At 43.9% G+C, this 20,350-nt stretch overlaps 1 protein-coding gene across 6 annotated transcripts in view; it reads left to right on the top strand.

Annotated features, from left to right (window-relative positions):
* Positions 1-20,350, top strand: part of lef1 (lymphoid enhancer-binding factor 1) — a 132,893-nt gene that overhangs the window by 60,036 nt on the left and 52,507 nt on the right. For all 6 annotated transcript variants that reach the window (XM_067994428.1, XM_067994429.1, XM_067994423.1 and 3 more), the window contains exons 4-9: positions 2,434-2,566; positions 8,209-8,299; positions 12,942-13,025; positions 17,637-17,759; positions 17,958-18,120; positions 20,201-20,308. In XM_067994428.1, coding sequence (XP_067850529.1) covers positions 2,434-2,566; positions 8,209-8,299; positions 12,942-13,025; positions 17,637-17,759; positions 17,958-18,120; positions 20,201-20,308 — 702 coding nt within the window. The remainder of the gene's footprint in view (positions 1-2,433; positions 2,567-8,208; positions 8,300-12,941; positions 13,026-17,636; positions 17,760-17,957; positions 18,121-20,200; positions 20,309-20,350) is intronic.

Below are 20,350 nucleotides of genomic sequence, written 5' to 3' on the forward strand. Positions count from 1 at the left end.
ATCCTATCATCTAATTGCCTCTTGTTTGATTCCAGTGTTGTTTTCCTTCACTACCCCAGCCAGAAGACCATTCCCGGGTATTGATCACTCTTCTGAGATTAAATGGCACAGATTGAGATTGCATACATGCGCAGATTTATTAGTGATTGACTGCTTAAAATTAACTGGTTTGTTTATGGCACATAGCAGAGGGTGGAACATAACATTTTGGGCTGCGTTTCCTTGGCAGTCCTGCCGGAAAAAAGCCAGGATCCCGGATTTGCGGCCTTGCCATGTCAGAGGGGGTAGGACTGGAACTGGGGGACTCTACGCTGGAAGTTCTTGCTTCGCCAGCCCTGGAGTAACACTGGAGGCCAGTAGCCTCCTCTGCCTCGGTGTACTGGCTTCCAAAAGTGGTGGGCTCCACCAGGGGTGGCGGCCTGGACCCCCGCAGGTTAGGGGAAGTTCGACTCCCCGGTGTCCTGGCCAATATTTACCCCTCAACCAACATCACTAAAAAAAATCTGATTAACTGGCCATTGCTGTTTGTGGGACCTTGCTGTACTCAAATTGGCTGCCGCATTTCCTACATTACAACAGTGGTTACACTTCAAAAAGTACTTAATTGCCTGTAAAGCGCCTTGGGATGCCCTGAGGTCATCTTTCTTCTTTACCTAACGCCAGTGTGGGTGCACCATCGCCCCAAGGACTTCAGCGGTCAAAGGAGAAGGCTCACCAGCACCGTCTCAGGGCCACTAGGGATCGGCAACAAACGCCGGCCTTGCCTGTGGCGTCCACATCCCGAGAACAAATAAAAGTCACTCATTGAAACTGGAACTGATTAGGGAGCTTTCCCACAATTGGCTGGAATGAATTGTTTGTGTCTCCACAGTTATAGAGGTTCTTCATGAACCTGAACCGTCAATATATTTAGATATATGTGACCGATGTAGTAGTGTTGTGCGGCATTCTGAAATTTTTTTTTATTCGTTCATGGGATGTAGGCGTCGCTGGCAAGGCCAGCATTTAAGTAATAAGTTATAAGAAATCTCAGACCGGTGTATGACATGGTTCAGGTTCCTGAGAGTGTCACAGGTCAAAGGCCTCCCCTGGCAGAGTTGTGTAGCACTTTTTACTTTGACCATTTTACAACATATCAAAAGTTGACCTCGCTGCATCTATGGTACAGCTGTGCCAGCCTGGAGATGGCTTGCACTTGCTTCATTGGATGAAAAAAACACTCTGTGTTGCCAAATATTTTTCATATGTACAGTTAGGCCTGGAAAGCAGAGGGATAAAGGCCTATAAAAGTTTCATTTAAAGAAAAGTGTATTGAATAGGTTAATTGCAAACAAGGTAAATCTAAAGTGCATATTTTAGTAATTTCATTTTGTTACAGTAATAAAGGTACTTGTGACATTTGATTACTGGAGTATGAGAATTCAGTTCAGTGTCACAGAGTGGAATTGCCAAATTCAAGCAAAAAATAGCCAGCCCTGGGTGACGAGACTTACTCACTGGTGTTCTGTTTCAGTTTTCTGTTACTGTTTGTTTTACTTTGACAGGACTTTAAGCTTTTGAACACATTCAAGTCAAGAGGGATAATTTTGACTAGTGTGAAATGGGCAATATTGATTCCTCAGCCTGTTAGACATCTCTCCCGATAAATGAAAATTGGGACAGATGTATAACGGGCTGCTGAATTGATATCGCCAGTTTTGCACTATCACCCAAAGTCAAAATTACCCCCAAGTTCTCTACCACTGGGATTGAATGTTCATTCATCTCCCCACCCTTCTAATGAAAGGGCACTTTACTTAAAGTTATGCTCCCCCAAGAATTAGTCACGTTGAAAAGAAAATGTAAAATCCAGTAATGAGGAGGCTGCCATGACATGGTGTGAGAGCTGGGTTTGTACTCCCAGTGTCCCCCACACCGAGCTTGCTGATCTCAGAACTGTGTCATTGCAGGGAGTAGAGGTCAGAAGCTTCCCAACAAACAGGTAGGGAACATTGAGGGGACAATCACCCAGGATACTCTCGTGTGCCTCCTGGAACAGACTGCAGACTGCAGCCTTCGAGGTTGGTTGGCGCTGGATAAATCCTCAATCAGGACACCAAGGGGGTGAAGTTGGTCACGGACAGCAGTGCAAAATAGGCGCCAGCGGATTGGCAGCCCGTTTTACACCCTGTCCGATATTCTTTGCCATTGACTTCAGTGAGGTGTAAAACAAGCTCCTGCATATATTTTTATGGCTTTTCTTCTTTTGGGGAAATGGTGTCACCCCCCCTCCCCTCACCTGAGGAAAACACGCCATCTTCTGTTTTTGTTTTTCCAATTCCTCGTGACGGTCTCACAGTGTACTGCACGTAGACGTTAACTTGTATCGTTCTCAGTCAATCGACGCTAAAGGCTCTGACAGAAAAAAAAATACTCTTTTGTTTTCTCTTCCAGTCAAACAAGGTGCCTGTGCTGCAGCCGTGCCATGCGGTTCACCCTCTCACACCTCTCATCACTTACAGTGATGAGCACTTTGCTCCAGGATCTCACCCAACACCAATCCCCACAGATACCAACTCCAAGCGAGGTGAGGAATCTCTTCTACATAGTGTTACTGAACCCTAACGCGGGGGGAGTTGACGCACAAGACATATGCTTTCTTAATGTCATTTCCCAACTGTGTGATCGGTAAAGCTTAAACTAATACAGGAGCTTTGTCTGCGCGTTGCATGAATTCACGGCCCTCCCAGTATTCAAGCCCCAATTGATTGTGGATGAATTTGGGAGAGTAAACAGTTAGTTGAGTGTCGTAATAAACTTGTCGACCTTGCTCAAAACAGTGTGGCATTTCTCCGGAGGACAGGTTACGAAACTGAAAGAAATGCAGCAATATTTGAGATTTGCTATCGCTTCAAGGAATGTATATTAACAATTTGATGATTACCCCTCTTGGGCACGCACATCTCATGAAGTGTTCTTTTTTTAAAAAGCGTGGTAGACTGTGACTTTGGCGATTGTGTAAAATAGGTGATAGCGAGTAGGCTATTAAAGTCACTGGAAATAAAAACGGGGAGAGATGTAAAACGGACTGCCAATTCGCCATCACCCATTTTACACTCTCGCACAAAGTCAAGATCTACCCCAGTGCGTCTGATTCTGTGACTCCCTGGTAATGCTGTGATTTGTTCTGGTCATCAACTGAGAGATTCTAACAAAAAGAGCCATCACAATCCATTATAAGACATAGCCGGAGCTGCAGAAACAGATTAGCTGAAGCCAGTGTATCTTAAAACAATTTTTTCCTCAGTGACAATACTTTGTTTACACTGCAATAATACAAGGTGAACAGGACAGTGTTCTTGCCCATTGTGAGTTATGCAGCTGAACAAACACGGAGACAGTGCTACCATCACAAAAAGAAGGCAGAAAGGAAGGAGAGTTTACACATTGCACGCAGAGACTAAATAGTGAGCAGGATTGTCTTCTCTTTGTTTGTTTTGAGGGGTCGTGCGTGTGTGTCTGTGGAGAAATGGAGATGCATAATTATACAGATGCAGGTCTGCGGCTAATCCCTGATGGCTCAGTGGGTTACTGCACCACACGATGTGGTACTGACTCAGGTAGGCCAAGTTAGTCCCAGATTTGACTCCTGCTCTCTCCTGAGTTAGCTGCTCTCAACTGAAGTTACAGTAGGATACTATAATTGACCAAAGGAAGGAAGGAATTTGGCCATGATTCTCGGCTGTGAACGTTGTCTCGTGTTCCGCCATGGAGTAATCTCCTGGGGACCTTCGGACGACACATTCAGGCTTGCACATGATGCTTCCTGTGGTCGAACAGCTTGCCAATTGTCTGGGCACACACAGGGAGATTGGCCATTTGGGTGAGGTATTGCAGGCCTGCTGGCATCTGTGGAATCATCCGAGTCAGTGCCTTAAGCAGGAGAGTGAACGGGGAAGACAAATTATGCCAAGCTTGCAGATTAAGCAGCCCAAGGAAGCAATAGAAAGGAGAATGCTATAAATTTTAAGGAGGGTGATTTATAGCATACATTTTTGGCAGATAGGGCAATTGAAGGGTAAGAAGTCAGTGACCTTTGAGACAGGCCCAAAGGATGATGATCCTGAATTGCCCTCTGTTGCTAAGGAAATTCGAACATACGGGATGGCGGGATGGGTCCATGCTTGTTACCTCTTCTTCCCCTATCCTGCTCTATGCAGGTTCCCGCATCCCTCCCGCCGTCCCACCCATCACCCCCCTCCCTCAGGCTCGAAACCTGGAGGACTGGTAAAAGCTGATTCCTGGTTGGTGCAAAAATGTCTGCCCCCTGTTTGGTCAAAATCCACCAATCTGGGAGGAACTTTTTCTGGTGCTCTGAAGTTTTGAAGTGTACAAGGTGCTCGAGGGCAAGGAAAGAACCAGCAGGGGCTTATCGGGGTGATTCAAAGGAGCTTACGGTCTGCATTTAGCCCATGGGCTATATCTTGGATGATGCAACTTCATGCACTGCCCTCCCCAAGCTTACACTGGGGAAAACAAAAATATCGCACAAATAGCTGTGGCCAATTTCAGGCAAAACAGGAAATCCCCACCCCTGGAATATTAGTTGGACGTGTGAGAATATCCAGTTAATCTATTTTAGTGGTTGGTTGAGGGATAAAGATTGGCCAGGAGATTGAGAGAACTCCTCTGCTCTTCTTCAAATAGTGCCATGGGATCTTTTATATCCACTTCCTCAGTACTGCACTGACGTGTCAGCCTAGATTATGGTCTCAAGTCTCTGGAGTGAGACTTGAACCCACGACCTTCTGAGTCAGAGGCAAGAGTGCTACCAACTGAGTCACGACTGACACTGAATAAACTGGAAGGTCACTCCTCCCCAACCCCAGCGTTTACCCATTGAATCATGGCAAAGCATCGTGGATATTAATGAATGTGGGGCTGCGGTACTAAAATGAAGGCATTGTGTCCTTGCTCAGTAGTGACCGTATGCATACAAAATCAACCTTCGAATTGCATAAGGGCTGACGATGGGCGATTACATTGGGTGACATCAGCCCTGTCTCCTTTAATCTCACTTAGCTCTGGAGCCACAGTGTCTGCTTTCTCTGGCCATTCTCCGGAGCTTGATGAGACTGCAACCCTGCCCCTTCCACACTAACCATTTGTTCCTGGTATCTGCGGGTTGTCTTACATTAGGTTACTTATATCAAGGTTAAAAATCTGCCCAGGTCATTTGATCCAGATGACAGTGGGAAACGCGCAAGTCGATCTGTATTCGTGCAATGATAAGCAGTGTACCGTCCCATTTATCGAGAGATAGATTCGGTTAGAGCTCCGAGATGATGCAGTGTCAGCAATTGCCTCACAGGAAGTGTACGTCTGTCTTACGGGGAGGGGGTATTTAATGTGAAAAACACTGCATCTTACAGAGTTAGCAGAGACATCCTGAGGGGATGTTTTCAGGTATACCATAAAATGCAAACGTCTATTTGGGATTACTGTTTTAATCCTGCCAGGCACTTCTGAAAGCTGTAGGGCTTTATGTTTGCGGGTTGTCAGTTGAGAGAGTTCTCCCGGCACAGCTTTGGCTGTTAAATGCTACACATGCAAAACTATTTGACCTTGAAGCCCTAAGGAATCAGCTTGATGAAGAGCTTAGTATGAGCTGGAGTGACAATCGTGAGGCAAATGAATCATATCAAGTGCTAGCATTAAGGGGCTGAAAATGATTCTTAATTAACTGCTGATCCTGTAAAGTTGCAGATGCTGGAAAACCCTGTGTCTTGAGAGAGATAGCTGACAACTGGCTTTGTAATGTTTTGTAGCCACAGTGTATTCCTTTCTATACATCTGGGAACCCTGGGCACAAACAGAAAACTGAAAAACACTTGTCCTGGGAATCTGGGAAGTTGAAATTGTCCACTTTGGTTCAGGACATGGGAAGAGTTATTATCACATTAACAATCGTTTTTTCATTGACCTCCTGTGGTTTTTTTAAAACCAGTGATAGAAACTGTGTAACGCTTTAATTCCAGTTTCTTTAGGGAACAGTAAGTATTGAAGCTGACGCAAATGCCAGGGAAAGAAAATTGGAAATGTCGCAATAAAGTCTCCCATGTTTTTTCTTCCATTGCTCACACTTCACTGTGCCAAAACTTTAAACCCAGAATGATGCACTCTTTTTAAAGTAGCTGCCATACCCATTAGTGAAGATTAAGAAATCACAGCTCTCAAGAAGAGAACTAAAAATAATTGAAGCAAACTACGGCCTATGAAAATCCAGTTAGGATTGTTTTATTCCAGAGGAGGCCTGTTTTTGTTTCCTTCTTGACCCCTGCGATTTCTTTGCTGCTATTATTTGACTGATGAGCATACTCCGTCATATCGACTATTAAAAGATGTCTTGTCAGAAAAGCTTAAAGGATTATATTCAGTTTTTACCATTTGCTGAAATGTGTTTAAAGCTGCTGTTCCCCATAATTGATTTTTCTCAGAAATGAGCATCTCCACCAGGTGATCCGTAGCTCCAAGTGAAAAACAGTTTAGAAGTTAATTGTCTTTTAAAGGAAGGATTGATATTCAGAAAAGCCCTCAAACTTGGTGCTGACTGTCTGAGGCGCACATTCTGTACTGTGCTGATCTACCCCAATGATCGAGAGTAGCTGCTAGGCTGCTGCTTAACAAAGGTCGAATTTTGAGCCGTTTTCACAAGTAACGTAGGAACAGGAGTAGGCCATTTAGCCACTCAAGTCCGTTCCGCCATTCAATGAGATCATGGCTGATCTGTGACTTAACTCCATATATCTGCCGTAGCCCCATATCCCTTAATACCTCTGGTTAACAAAAATATAGCAATCTCAGATTTAAAATTAACAATTGAGCTAGCATCAATTGCCGTTTGCGAAAGAGAGTTCTAAACTTCTGCTACCCTTTGCGTGTAGAAGTGTTTCCTAACTTCATCCCTGAAAGTCCTGGCTCTAATTTTTAGGCTGTGTCCCCTAGTCCTAGAATCCCCATCCAGCGGAAATAGTTTCTCTCTATCTATCCTATCAGTTCCCCTTAATATCTTGAAAATTTTGATCAAATCACCCTTTAATCTTCTAAATTTTGGGGAATTCAAGCCTAGTTTGTGTAATCTCTGCTCATAATTTAACCCTTGAGTCCAGCACTATCATCATAAAAAAATTATTGCCGATTTTTTGGGGGTGAGGGGTGTTGGTGAGAGAGCAGAGTTAGATTAGCTATGTCATCATTCACAAGTGGCACAAAAGTGCATTTCAAATAAACTTACAGCAGTGCATCGTATGTGGAGTTTACCAATCACTTCATCATGAGGAGAAGGTTTTGGTCACCTGTTCCATTGTCCCCTTCTTTGGCTCGGTGTCCAATTTTGTCTGATATTCGCTCCTGTGAAGCTCCTTGGGACGGTTTACTACGTTAATGGCGCTATATAAATGCAAGTTGTTGTTGAGAATTCTCTTTAAAGGTTACCCTTTGTATTTAAATAACTTTCAAAATACATTGAGTGGGACAGCAAAAAGCAAAACAGCCATCCAGACAAGCTGACACTGAATGAGACAGATTTTGAATAGTCTGGAGATTTATTTTGATAGATAACCACATTCTGAGCTTTTCTTCATGGGGTATTCCATAATAGTCAAAGACATTTCATTCTTGCCCTGTGTTGGGGGTTCTGTGAACTGAAATCCCAAGAATTGATGATTCAACAGCGGAGACCAAAAGACACGTAATCACATTCAGCACTTCTCATGAGGGAAGAATGATTATCTTAAATACCTTAAGTGATGTCGACTCTAGTTCTCTCATTCAGGTGTATGCAGAGGTTATTGTCAACTGGGGAATAGTAAATTAATTCAAAGTATTTAAAGATGAAACAGCAAATGAACTGCTTCATTACTAATACTTTAAATAAAAAATTATATCAGTCATTTCCCAAATAAGGCAATTATGAAAAACATTTATTATCAAATTTATTTTCTGCGATAAATGATGACTTAATCTATCTTAATTAAGTTGAAACAGAAGTAATGTCGTTAGTCTTGAATAAGTAGTGGTTATGTTCAGTGCCACCGAGGTGGTTTTTAAAAAGAAGAGCTGTAAAGGTAATTTCTGATTATTTCTCGTCTGATGCACATCCTATTCATTTTGTGGAAATCTAATATGCTTGTGTTTTGTTCTAACCTGAACCCCTCCTCCCCCCTGCAGGCATGCACAGACACCCCCCAGGTCCTGATATCCCCACCTTCTATCCCCTGTCTCCAGGTGCTGTTGGACAGCTCACACCTCCTCTCAGCTGGTAAGCCCTTGGTTTCCTTTGAACTTAAGCGAGCCGGTTGCAAGTCCTGCTCTTTCTTTTTAAGCTGTTTCAAGACTTTGAAATTGACACTGCCTTGCAACCATTGTAAGACTTTAATTGCTAAATTTAGAAAAAAGAATATGTAGCAGGCCGTCAACTCTGTAATTTCCCATGCGCACTAAGTAAATATTCAAGACACCCCAGATAGTGTTGCGATAGGCACACATGTAGCCAAGTACGTGAAGATTGCAACAGACACGTCAGGGCTCCCCATTGCCTTTGCGGGGTATTGCCCCGCACAATACAGACGAGGACAATCCCAGGTTTGACCCCCGATCTTTGATTTGGTAGCACATGAGGTTCACTGTCAGTTTTAGATTGTTACCTGGTCCACTTAATCACACTTTGTAAATGACTCTCAAGCGTCCATTTCTGACCATTTAATTGTGCGGTTACATCCTGTCTGAAGTTAAAGATATGCACAGCCAAAAATATCTGTTCAAATTTGCAGAATTGGCATGTAATAGTTCTGCAGTATCTCACCAGGGTGTTAAATGTGAAAGCATCAGTCACAGTATTTTAACCATATGTAACTGTGGTTTATTCAGCAAGTTGACTGTTTGATGAGAGTTGTACAATGAAGCTTTGACAACGATGCCTTCTGACATTAAAGCCAGTGCCCTAAACAAGACCTGATGTTCAACATATTTTCATGATCAAATATATTCGTGTTGATTGTGATTAGCACGCGTGCTAATCACCACACAGAGAGTCTTCTTATTACCTGGCTTTAGTGAAGTGTAAATCATTTATTTTTACAAACAATTACAAAGATGGGCTAAAATGTCTGAAGATTTGTCTTTACAGTAGTGACTTGACAGTAGATTTTGATTTGAGTTGTGCGTACTATCTAAGCAAAACGACCATTTTCCTGAGTGGCTTTGTTAACTCTTTTCTATCCAAACAGGTCCAAATACTTCTCTTTCCGACAAAAAAAAAACTTGCAATTAATCCTCAACTTCATGTAGGTTTTTTTCTTCTCATAGTTTGTTTTCAAAATACTGAAGGAGGATAAAAACATAATATTTTAAACTCTTGGATAAATACAACAAGTGGATAAATTTGCAGGGCTGTGGGGAAAGAGCGACTAATTGGATAGCTCTTTCAAAGAGCTGGCAGAGGCACGACGGGCCGAATGGCCTCCTCCTGTGCTGTATCGTTCTATGATTCTGTGTCTGAATGTGCAGCTAAACAAACCTGCCTTGAAGATCCTTGTGTGAGAGTTATTAAATGAAAACTCCAGGGTTACCGTCACACAAAGGTTCGTGTTGATATGTTTGTGTGCATACCTTTTAAAAAGGCTCCCATCTTGATTTCTCTAAGTTCAAGACCAGTTTTTAAAGCCAGTCGTCAACATTTCAATCTTTCCCCCCAGCCCCGATCTGAGCCATTCTCTCACTCACTGCTGCTGCTCTGGCACACACGCACACGGAGTGAAACTGGACATGACCGGTAGCACCAAACGGGCTCGTAGCGAATCGGCAGCCCGTTTCGCACTGCGCCAGATTTTCTTTTCCACGGTTTGTGGCGTGAAGCGGGCTGCCGATTCGCTATGAGCCCGTTTAGTGCGACCGGCCAAGGCCAACTTCACCCCCACAGAGTTTGAGGACTAGGAAAAGGCCATTCAATGAAACTAGTCTGTCCCTTTTCAACAGATGTCAAACTCACCACTCGACCCACCGTATATCTCAATCTTTCCACTCTCCAGAAATGCATCCAAGGCTCTTTTGATCCCATTTTTACCGTCCCTTCAATAGCCTTCCCTAGCAAGGGGCTGTCCATAAAGTATTAACCTCAAAAAATCGAGAGTTTTTTTTGACACTCTCACCTTTGTTGCAAGTCAGACTCTTTTCCAAACCTGCCCCACCCCCCCCACCAAAAAACAAAAATCTGCACCTCAAGGGGCTGAAAATCTTTTCACCCCTTCTACCGTGTACATCGTTGGAGCATCCATTGCCCGTCCCTAGTTGCCCTGGGGCCTTCCAACTGCATAGTTTGCTAAGGCCACTTCAGAAGGCATTAATAGTCAATCCACATAGCATGGGACTGGAGTTACATGTAGGCCAGACCAGGTAGGAGTAGCCAGTTCCCTTCCCTAATGAAGGGCATTAGTGAACCAGTTGGGTTTTTACAACACTCTAGAAGCTGTCATTGTCATTTTTCTGTTGCTAGTCCATAATTTACCAGATTTGGTAAATTAAGTTTCACATCTTGCTGTAGTGGGAATTGAACTCATGTCCCCGTGGCTATCAGTCCAGGTCCATAACCATTACACTACGATGCACCACTCTCCATTAAGCCACCTGTCCTACAAATTCAAATTTCTGACTTAAAACTGGTATCTTACTGTGCCAACAAAAACAAGCAGCAGATGCTATGTCCATCTTACTGCTGTTGAAGCATCACCTCCAGTCCCTACATGCACTGTTATGGGTTTCTCCTTCCCTACGCCTTCCCTTCCAGGATTTGTTGCTGCTCCTGCATCTCTATTGAAGGAACTCTATCCAGTTACTGGACTCAATGTTTGTGATCAAGATTTCGTTCTACCTTGCAGATCCATACACTGACTGCATTTTCTCTTCTTTTCCTCTCACCTGAAGGCACTGACTCTGGCTGAGGTATGGTTCTCTGTGTCAGGAGACCTCTGGTAGCTCAGCGGTGCCCATTCTTCACACACAGCCATCCACACACACACTCTCACTCACACACACACTCACAAACACACATATCCACACACATTCAGACATCAACACACACTTTCACACATACAGACATCCAAACACACACTCTCATTCACGCACACAAAGACACTCGCAAACACACACAGACATCCACACACACACACACTCACAAACACACATATCCACACACACTCAGATATCCACACAAACACTCTCACATTCACAGATATCCACACACACACTCACACACACACACACACACACACGTCCACACATACAGATATCCATACACACTCTCTCTCACACACACAGATATCCACACACACACTCACACACATTCACACACACACACACACACACACGTCCACACACACAGACATCCACACACACGCTCACTCACACACAGAGACATATACGCACACACACACATAGACATCCACACACACACACACACACACACGGACATCCATACACTTACGAGCGCACATACAGACATCCATATGCATATATCCATACACACATATCCATACACACACAAACATCCACACACACATACTCACACACACAGACACTCACAAACACACATATCCACACACAGACATCCACACACACGCTCACTCACACACACTCACACACACAGGCATCCACACACTCTGCCTCGCACGCTCATACACACACAGGCATACACACATATCCACAGACACTCTCTCACAAATACACACACACATCTACACGCACCTTTCTCTCACACACACTCTCACAAACACACAGACATCCACACATTCTCTCTCACACTCTCTTACTCACTTCTCTTACACATTCTCTCTCACACTCTCTCATTCTCTTACACACTCACACTCTCTCACTCTCACTCTCTCACACTTTCTCACACACTCTCTCACACTCTCTCAACAGGAGTAAGGAGGTCTTACTGCAGTTATACAGGGCTCTGGTAAGACCGCACCTGGAGCACTGTGTACAGTTTTGGTCTCCTTACCTAAGGAAGGATATACTTGCCTTGGAGGCAGTGCAACAAAGGTTCACTAGATTGATTCCTGGGATGAGAGGGTTGTCTGATTAGGAGAGGTTGAGTAGAATGGGCCTATATTCTCTGGAGTTTAGAAGAATGAGAGGTGATCTCATTGAAACGTATAAAATTCTCATAGGGCTTGACAAGGTAGATGCCGAGAGGCTGTTTTCCCTGGTTGGAGAGTCTAGAACTAGGGGTCATAGTCTCAGGACAAGGGGTCGGCCATTTGGGACCGAGATGAGGAAACATTTCTTCACTCAGAGGTTTGTGAATCTTTGGAATTCTCTACCCTAGAGGTCTGTGGATGTCCAGTCGTTGAGTATATTCAAGATTGAGATCGATAGATTTTTGGGAATCAAGTGATATGGGGATAGGGCAGGAAAGTGGAGTTGATGTAGAAGATCAGCCATGATCTGATTGAATGGCGGAGCAGGCTCGAGAGGCCGTGTGGCCTACTCCTGCTCCTATTTCTTATGTTCTCACACACTCTCACACTCACACAGACTTACACACACACACACACAGACATGTGCATGCACACATATACACACTCACACACCCTTGTACAGACGTACACACACACACACAAACACACAGAGTCAGAACCTGAAACAAAAACAAAATGCTGGAAACACTCAGCAGGTCTGGAAGCATCTGTGGAGTTAACTTTTCAGGTGTGGACCCTTTGTCAGAACTCAGGATCTTTAATTTGATTAATTGTACAAAGGGAACTGACTTAAGGCTTTTTTTTGGGGGCGGTATGGTTTTGTACAATGTAGCTGTAAGGACATGCTGTTGGTTTCTAAGAGAACTGAGTATCGCAGAAATAAAAGCCAGCTGGCTGATTTGGGTCCTTTCTCTCCAACCCCAGGCAAGGTCAGCCTGTCTATCCAGCCACAAGTGGATTCAGGCATTCCTATCCAACAGCACTTCCCGTCAACACTTCCATATCTAGGTAGGTGCAGCAGGTAAAAACTGCTGAGAGGCTCTTGACGTGGAGGGGCAAGCTGCTGCCTTGTTTGCGACTGAACTTACTTTTGCTTATCTGCTAACTGGGTCCAATTAACGCCTGTGTCACACAACGCTAGTACTCTGCTCCATCATCACCATGTCACAGTGTTGTGGGAGCACAGAAATATCTGGATGGCTTCTTCGACATTGATATCAATATTTGCAGCTTCCTGTTCAAAACCTCAGCACAATAAATTAGGCGTATATAAAATATATCAAAAAATACATGGAGAAAAATATTTAGTAACTTACGGGGGAGCCCAAATGCTTTTCAGTATAAAGTAATTTTTACAAATTATTATTTTTTCTCTCGTTCCAGTAGTATTAACCAGTAACGGTTCACTACAGCAATAACTTTGCCATGGACACTAATTTTAATGCTTCTTATTTAAAAAAAAGCCTGCAACTGCTCAACGGTTCCTCTCAATTGATTGCAGACCATGTCAATCACAATAAGATCCACCCCTTGGCAAACCAAATTGAGAGAGAGAGAGACGGAGGCGGCAGAGAGAGAGAGACAAGAGAGAATGTGAGAGAAAAACAGAGGGAAGTGAGCGAGAGATGGAGGGAAATGAGAGAGAAATACAGAGAAATGTGAGAGAGAGAGATGGAGGGAAGAGCGCGAGAGAGATGGAGGGGAGAGAGATACCGAGGGAAATAAGAGCGAGAGTGAGATAAAGGAATGTGAGAGAGAGATGGAGGGAAGAGTGAGAGAGAGATGGAGGGAAATGAGAGATGGCGAGACATGGAGGGATGTGAGAGACATGGAGGGAAGTGGGGAATGGAACTAAGAAAGAGAAATGCACACAGGGAGGGAGAGAAAGATCGAGGGAAGGGAGACAAGGAGGGAAGTGAGAGAGACGGAAGGAAGTGAGAGAGACAGAAGGAGTGAGATAACAGAGAAGTAACAAAGAGAAAGACTAAAATGGAAGAGAGAGTAAGACAGAAGTGAAGGCGCAGGTATAGAAACAGAAGTGAAATGAGGGAGGGGGTGGAGAAAAGAATTTAGCAAAATAAACGTAGCTTGGCTACCACGAAACAGATCCGCCACTGTTTGTGATCTTTACTGTGATCTGAATGGCTTTATGACATCTTAATCATTATTAATCCACGGTTTCCCCCATGATAAAATTACAACCCCATTAGTTTACTGGTCCGCGAGAGTTTAACAGGGTGGCACAGAGTGTTGCTGCTTCAACATGCCCTACATCAGAGGGGCAGGAAGCAGGTCCCGGGCCACAGGCCTCCCCACACAACAAGGTCCTGAACTTAGCCCCGCAATCAGGTTCCAACCCTCCCAGGAGGGAGTTAAATGGGAGGCCAGACCCCCTTGCCGGCTAGTGGCTCAAGTAGCATTGGTAGGGCCAAGGAGCAGGTGTATTGGCAGACACGGTGTGGTGTGGTGACCATGTTGTGTTTGTCCTGTTGTAATTGGCCATTTAATTGGAAGGATAATTCAAGTTAACTGAGATAACATTGTGTTAAACTGATGCTCTTCAAAAAATGGATAGGAAATATATAACAGCCATTCATTCAACTGTTTAGATATTTAAATTGCCATGAGCATCAAACTTAAAATTAATTAGAATTGTTATCTGATTGAAAGCACAATTATTACAGTATAATCCATTTTAACCACAGAACAACAACAACAAAAGACCATCGTGTAGTTTCGCTCTTAATTGCTCAAAACAACTTTTCCCATTGCTCTTCTTTCATGTTTTTCTGTTGAACCAAATTGCACAGGCAGAATATCTTAATTTAACTCAATAATAAAGTGCAATCCCTTAATTATACTTTGAAGTTTTAAAAAAAAAATACACAGTCTTGTATAAACATCTTATGCAACAGCTGTGGGACGTAACTGTGAATTTTCACAGGCAGAAATTAGCAAGCAGCAAAAATTAATTTGACGTATATGTATTTTTAAAAAAAACTATCCTGTCCTCTTTCAAAGTCGGTCAAACTGAACCCTTCAAACTAAATTATTCAAATTGAGATGATAATTTCCTCGTCGGACTTAGGAAAGAGAGAACAGTGAAAAGAGAAGTGTATCAGCTCTGTGTGAACCAAACGAAAGACTCAGTGCATCGCTGGCCAACTCTGCAACATTTCATCTGCCATGCCATGCACAGTTAATGTATTGTGCATACATGTGGCTGCTTTGCAATTGCCTGTCAAGAGTTCTTTAAGAAAAAAATAGTTTCCTGTTTGTTAAATTTGTTTTCTTTTTGTCCTGGTCCACTAGCCTCGCCACACACTCGTCCTCCGAACATAAATGAGAGAGTGTGATCTCTTTCAGCACCCACTTCCCCCCTCCCCCTGCCCCCGCCAATGCTGCTGTGTAACAGGCCATCAGGAGATGTGTAAGAATGATTTGTGGCCCCACTAATTCCTTCAACCCTGAGGGTAACCACCTCCCTTCCATCCAGCATCCCCCCGGCAACCACCTCCACTGCAGTCCGCACCCCACTTCTCTCCTTCCATTCAGCACCTCCCCCTGGCTGAGATTGGGAATTCAATGTACCAATCGATTGAAACATTTATTCCACCTAAAATAACCGGAGCTTCTAAAAAGTTCTGCTGCAGCACTAAGGTACAAAGAGGACATTAAAAACCCGAGGTCCTGCCTGCCTGTCGCGTGGGTCCATGTGGGTTTTGAAGGCCTCATGCACCATTCCAAGAGGAGCTGGGCAGTCTCTTGGCATTCTCGTCATCAGCGAGCTCCACCAATACAGAACAGACTGGGCATTCATCTCAGGGCTGTGGGAGGCCGCGAGTGCAGAAGGGCTGCGGCATTTGCCTCTACAACAGTTACTGGGCTTCAAATGTGTGAAGTGCTTTCGGGCATTTCAGTGCGAGAGGCACCGATGCAACTGCGAGTTTTGATACTTGTTTACTTCCACAGCTGAGACTCAGCCTTTGTAGCTGTGACTATGGTCGCCGTTTCCAGCCTGTGGTGATCACACCTTTGTGGTCGATTGACAGTTCTGAAAGAAAATGAACGTAATGCACTTTAAATCGTTAGTTCTCGGTAAATAAAGGGGACAGGAATCAACTCTTTGCTCCCCTCACTCCTTCCCTGCATTTCTTAATCCCTCCCCAAAAGATAAGGTTGATTTTGGGGAAATGGAATTTTATTTTTAAATTAGGCACCCTACTGCTTTAAAAATGAATAATTGCAGAAAGGCAAGCTCTCGCCAGTAATGTTTAAAGTTTCCTACCAAACACTGCCTGGGCCTCTGCGTATGTGGATTGTTACTGCTGTTTGGCCTTGAATGAGCTTCATTTTCATGTAGTCTGACTGTCCACGTTTCCTTTATGTTGCAAAGAGTGATGGATATAGATGGGTGCTCATCTATTTTAAATGAAGGATACAGTTTTCTTTCCTCTAGGTGACCCTGAGCCCAGTTGAATACCCTTCGATATAGGTGCGGGTTTTTTGGGTGCTTTGCAACAGAGATCGAGATCCACTGCAATCAGGCAGTCTCTGAGTAAGCTGGCAAAATTACCCTGTTGCACAACGAAGTGTTAAACTGCTTTGTTGAGTTGCTCCTTATTTACAATTGGCAAGTTGCGACGCACGTTAACTATATTTTTCTACTGGATGATGCTCGATGATAATTGTTCCCTTTTATGTATGATCTCAGGGGGCTATTCTCTGGCAAATTGACCCATCTAGACTTTCCAATAAAACATGGCTGCTTTATATTTCTGTGTACAGCTGTGGTACCAAATGAAATTGAGCTTCACCCGTTCCTTTAACATTATCCATCCTCCCACCCCCAAAAGTACGGAGTACGTGGCCTCTTCTGGGTTTGTTCGCGGTGTTCTGCACTGTAGTGAATCTTCCTTTGATGTTATTTCCACATTAATAATGGACCCTCAGCTGCAGGTGCAAAATCATCGACAGAAAGAAGGCTTCCAAGGATGTTCCGAGACCCAGCTCTTCCCGGGTCCGAATACAAATAGCGGCCATTGGAGTCAGGCCAAAACATGACACCTGCATTGATCCCGTGGCAAGCCCAATTGGAACCAGAGCCCGACTGTGCATATAAAGAGCAGCGTTCAAGTTGCACTTGTCCTCACAAGCACTACTCCCCAACGACCATGTCGATGACTCAGATTAATGCCACGAGGGGGAATGTACTTTTTGAACAGAGGCGCACCTTACAGCCTGGTTTAGGCTCGTAACCACCTCCTGAAGTTTTAACTGGATAAAGGTTGGGTCATTTGGAAGCTTGCCATCCTTTCTATTTGCGTATTGCCCAGTTGACCATAGCTACATGCTGGCTTAAAAAAAAGCACTAATAGTTCATTGTCTGGATGAAAACTTCTGCGTAGCACTGGGTGATGTTGCTTGAAAGTGTGCTTTGTATATACGTCTGTATTTATTCACCCAGTATGTGATCGTTGGCAGACTTGCTACAGCCTTTGCTAATGCTGCTTTCTCTCGTCTTGTGTACGTTCAACCCCAAGATACCCCAGTACAGTTGTGATTTTGAGGGTCTGGTGCTGTGTTCAATTTAATTTCTTTTTATCTACCCCAATTCAGGTTTTCACATCCCATGGTGTCTGGTCACTCAAATTCCCATACAACTGGAATTCCTCACCCAGCCATTGTGAATCACCAAATCAAGCAAGAACCCATTCAGAATGAGATTGAACTCATGAACATGTAGGTTGACAATTTGGAGATTTGCTGCTGATTTTTTTTTTATTTCGGGAGGAGGGAAGGGGCACCATTAGAAACCTGTGCAAATTTACATTTTCCTTTTTAAGGGGAGAATGGAGGAGAGGCAGAACGATTTTGTAAATGTTCCAACCGTGGGAATGATTTCAATTGGTGAACAGTATGTTTTTTTTTTGCTTACAGAAAACCTCACCATGAAACGAGGAAGGAGCAAGAGGCCAAAAAACCTCATATCAAGAAGCCTCTCAATGCCTTTATGTTATACATGAAGGAGATGAGAGCGAATGTGGTGGCAGAGTGTACATTGAAAGAGAGCGCAGCCATCAATCAGATCCTCGGCAGAAGGGTGAGTAGGCATTCTGCAGCCTAAAAAAAAAGTCAAGTGCGGCATCTCCATATCTTGTAACCTGTTGGAAGTTGCATTTAGACCAGTGCCCATCCTGCAGCCGGTGTAGTGAGCTGGATCGAGTTTGCTTTCCATAGCTGTGCCCATTCCTGTCTTCTCCTTGGACCTGTAGCCATTCCCTGCGCGATAGGTCTACTTGCAACAGTCTAAGGATAAGCCCACGTAGAGGTGCAGTCACGGTACAAAAGTAGGAAATCAGGCTTGTGCAGCTTTCCTGGAGTCGCTCCATATCACTCCTGGTGTACTTCACTCTGGCGTTTCTTTGAGTCATTTTGCTACATTTCACTCTTTCTGCCACTGCCCTTTGCAGCCGGTCAACTCCAATCCTAAATAAGCATTCATCCTAGGGTTGCCAACTCAGGTTGATCGTATTCCTGGAGTTTCCATCCCAGGACTTTTCATCCCACCACAAACTGCCTCACCCAGTCAAACAGCCTTCATTCCCATCTCCAAATATTTTTATAACTAATAAACGAAAGAAAATGAAAGAAAAACACCCAATCTTTTTTTAATGATCCTGTGATTTTTTTTTTTCCTCCTGGGTATTATACGCAGCAGTGTCCGGGAGATTAATCTTTAATTCCTGGAGACTCCCGGACAGTCCTGGAAGGTTGGCAACCCCATCTCTCTTATCCCATCATTTCTCAAATCTCAGAGCTGGACAGATTCCAGTGAGTAATGACTGTGGCTACTACACTGTTAGAGGAAAGCAGCTCAGCATTGGCGATGTAAAGGTAAACCACATGGGATCGAGGTTAGGTCACAGAAAGGTCCTGGGCGAGCCCGCTGGCATTCCTGCACAAATAATCCTAGCCTTTCATTCCTTGCGAAAGTCACCAGTGTCAGTTTTAAGAGATATCGGCCCCTACAGTTACCATTGCCTCCGGCTATACTCCTTTGTTCTGTCACTTGATACGTAACAAAAAAAAAGTGCCATTGACGACCCCCTTCTGGATTTGACAAGTTTGTACTGCAGGGTGAATCTGAAGTGTACATCAGTTACAATCTTCTTTATTGTAGAAAGGTGAATGTGGAGGAGGGGAGGCAGAGAGAATTGAGAATGAATCAAGGGAACTGCTTTATGGGGAAGTCTCCTGGGTATTTAAGTTACCTGTGCAAACCATAGAGACTCCACGTGACTTAGAGTTGCCAACTCTGGTTGGACGAAACTACAGGAGGTTTCATCACATGACCTCCCGCCATTGGTCACCCAACACATCCATCTTGGAGCTTCCCATGCCAATTGGGTTAGCCGATTGGATGATTCTTGACAGGCAGTCAAACAGCCTTTTTTTTACCCGTTTCCAATATTTTTATAATTAATAAACAAAAGTGATCAAAGAAAATGAAAAAGAAAAAGTCACCATTTTTTTTAATGCCCCGATGATTTTTCTCCCCGGTTGCTCGCAGCAGGAGATTAATCTTTAATTCCTGGAGACTCCAGGACAATCCGAGAGGGTTAGCAACCCTAATGTGACACCAGGACCTCTGTGAAAGATCAGCGTGCATGGGTGAATGACATCTTGCCTGTCAGTAGGAAAGAACAGAAATTAGAGATGCTTATTAGAAAGTGTAGACAGTGTGGGTGCTCTTACGTCTTCTAGCTTGGAGATTCCTTTCCTGCAAGTCGGAATGAGTGCTAGGGAATGTATCTTAGGTCAGCCAGCTTGATCAGAGATGGGTAGTACTGCTGGCTCTTTCCTCTCCTGTAAACCTCCATTCCCGTTAACTTCAATAGAAACAAACATGGGGAGAGGTGTTTAACAGGTGGCCGAGCCAATATCGCGCGTTTTACACTATTGTCGAAAGTCAAAATTACCCTCCTTGTGTATGAACAGGTTGTATCATGATTGAATGTCAGCCTAGATACCTGCAATTGGAATGATTTCCTTTCGCAAATAAAATGATTTCTTTCGATAAAAATGAACTGTGGTCATCCATTTCTAACCAGTTACTCTATGCTCATTTCCCCCAACTGGATGTTTCAGTAATTTCCACCCACCTCTCCTTGTTGTTACAGTGGCATGCTTTGTCTCGTGAAGAGCAAGCAAAGTACTATGAACTGGCTCGCAAGGAGCGGCAACTTCACATGCAGCTTTACCCAGGCTGGTCCGCTCGGGATAACTATGTGAGTTTCTTGTGTTTCTATCTGAATACCTGAAAAGACCTT

This window comes from Heptranchias perlo, chromosome 1, assembly GCF_035084215.1.
Source record: "Heptranchias perlo isolate sHepPer1 chromosome 1, sHepPer1.hap1, whole genome shotgun sequence".
NCBI classification, from domain to species: domain Eukaryota; kingdom Metazoa; phylum Chordata; class Chondrichthyes; order Hexanchiformes; family Hexanchidae; genus Heptranchias; species Heptranchias perlo.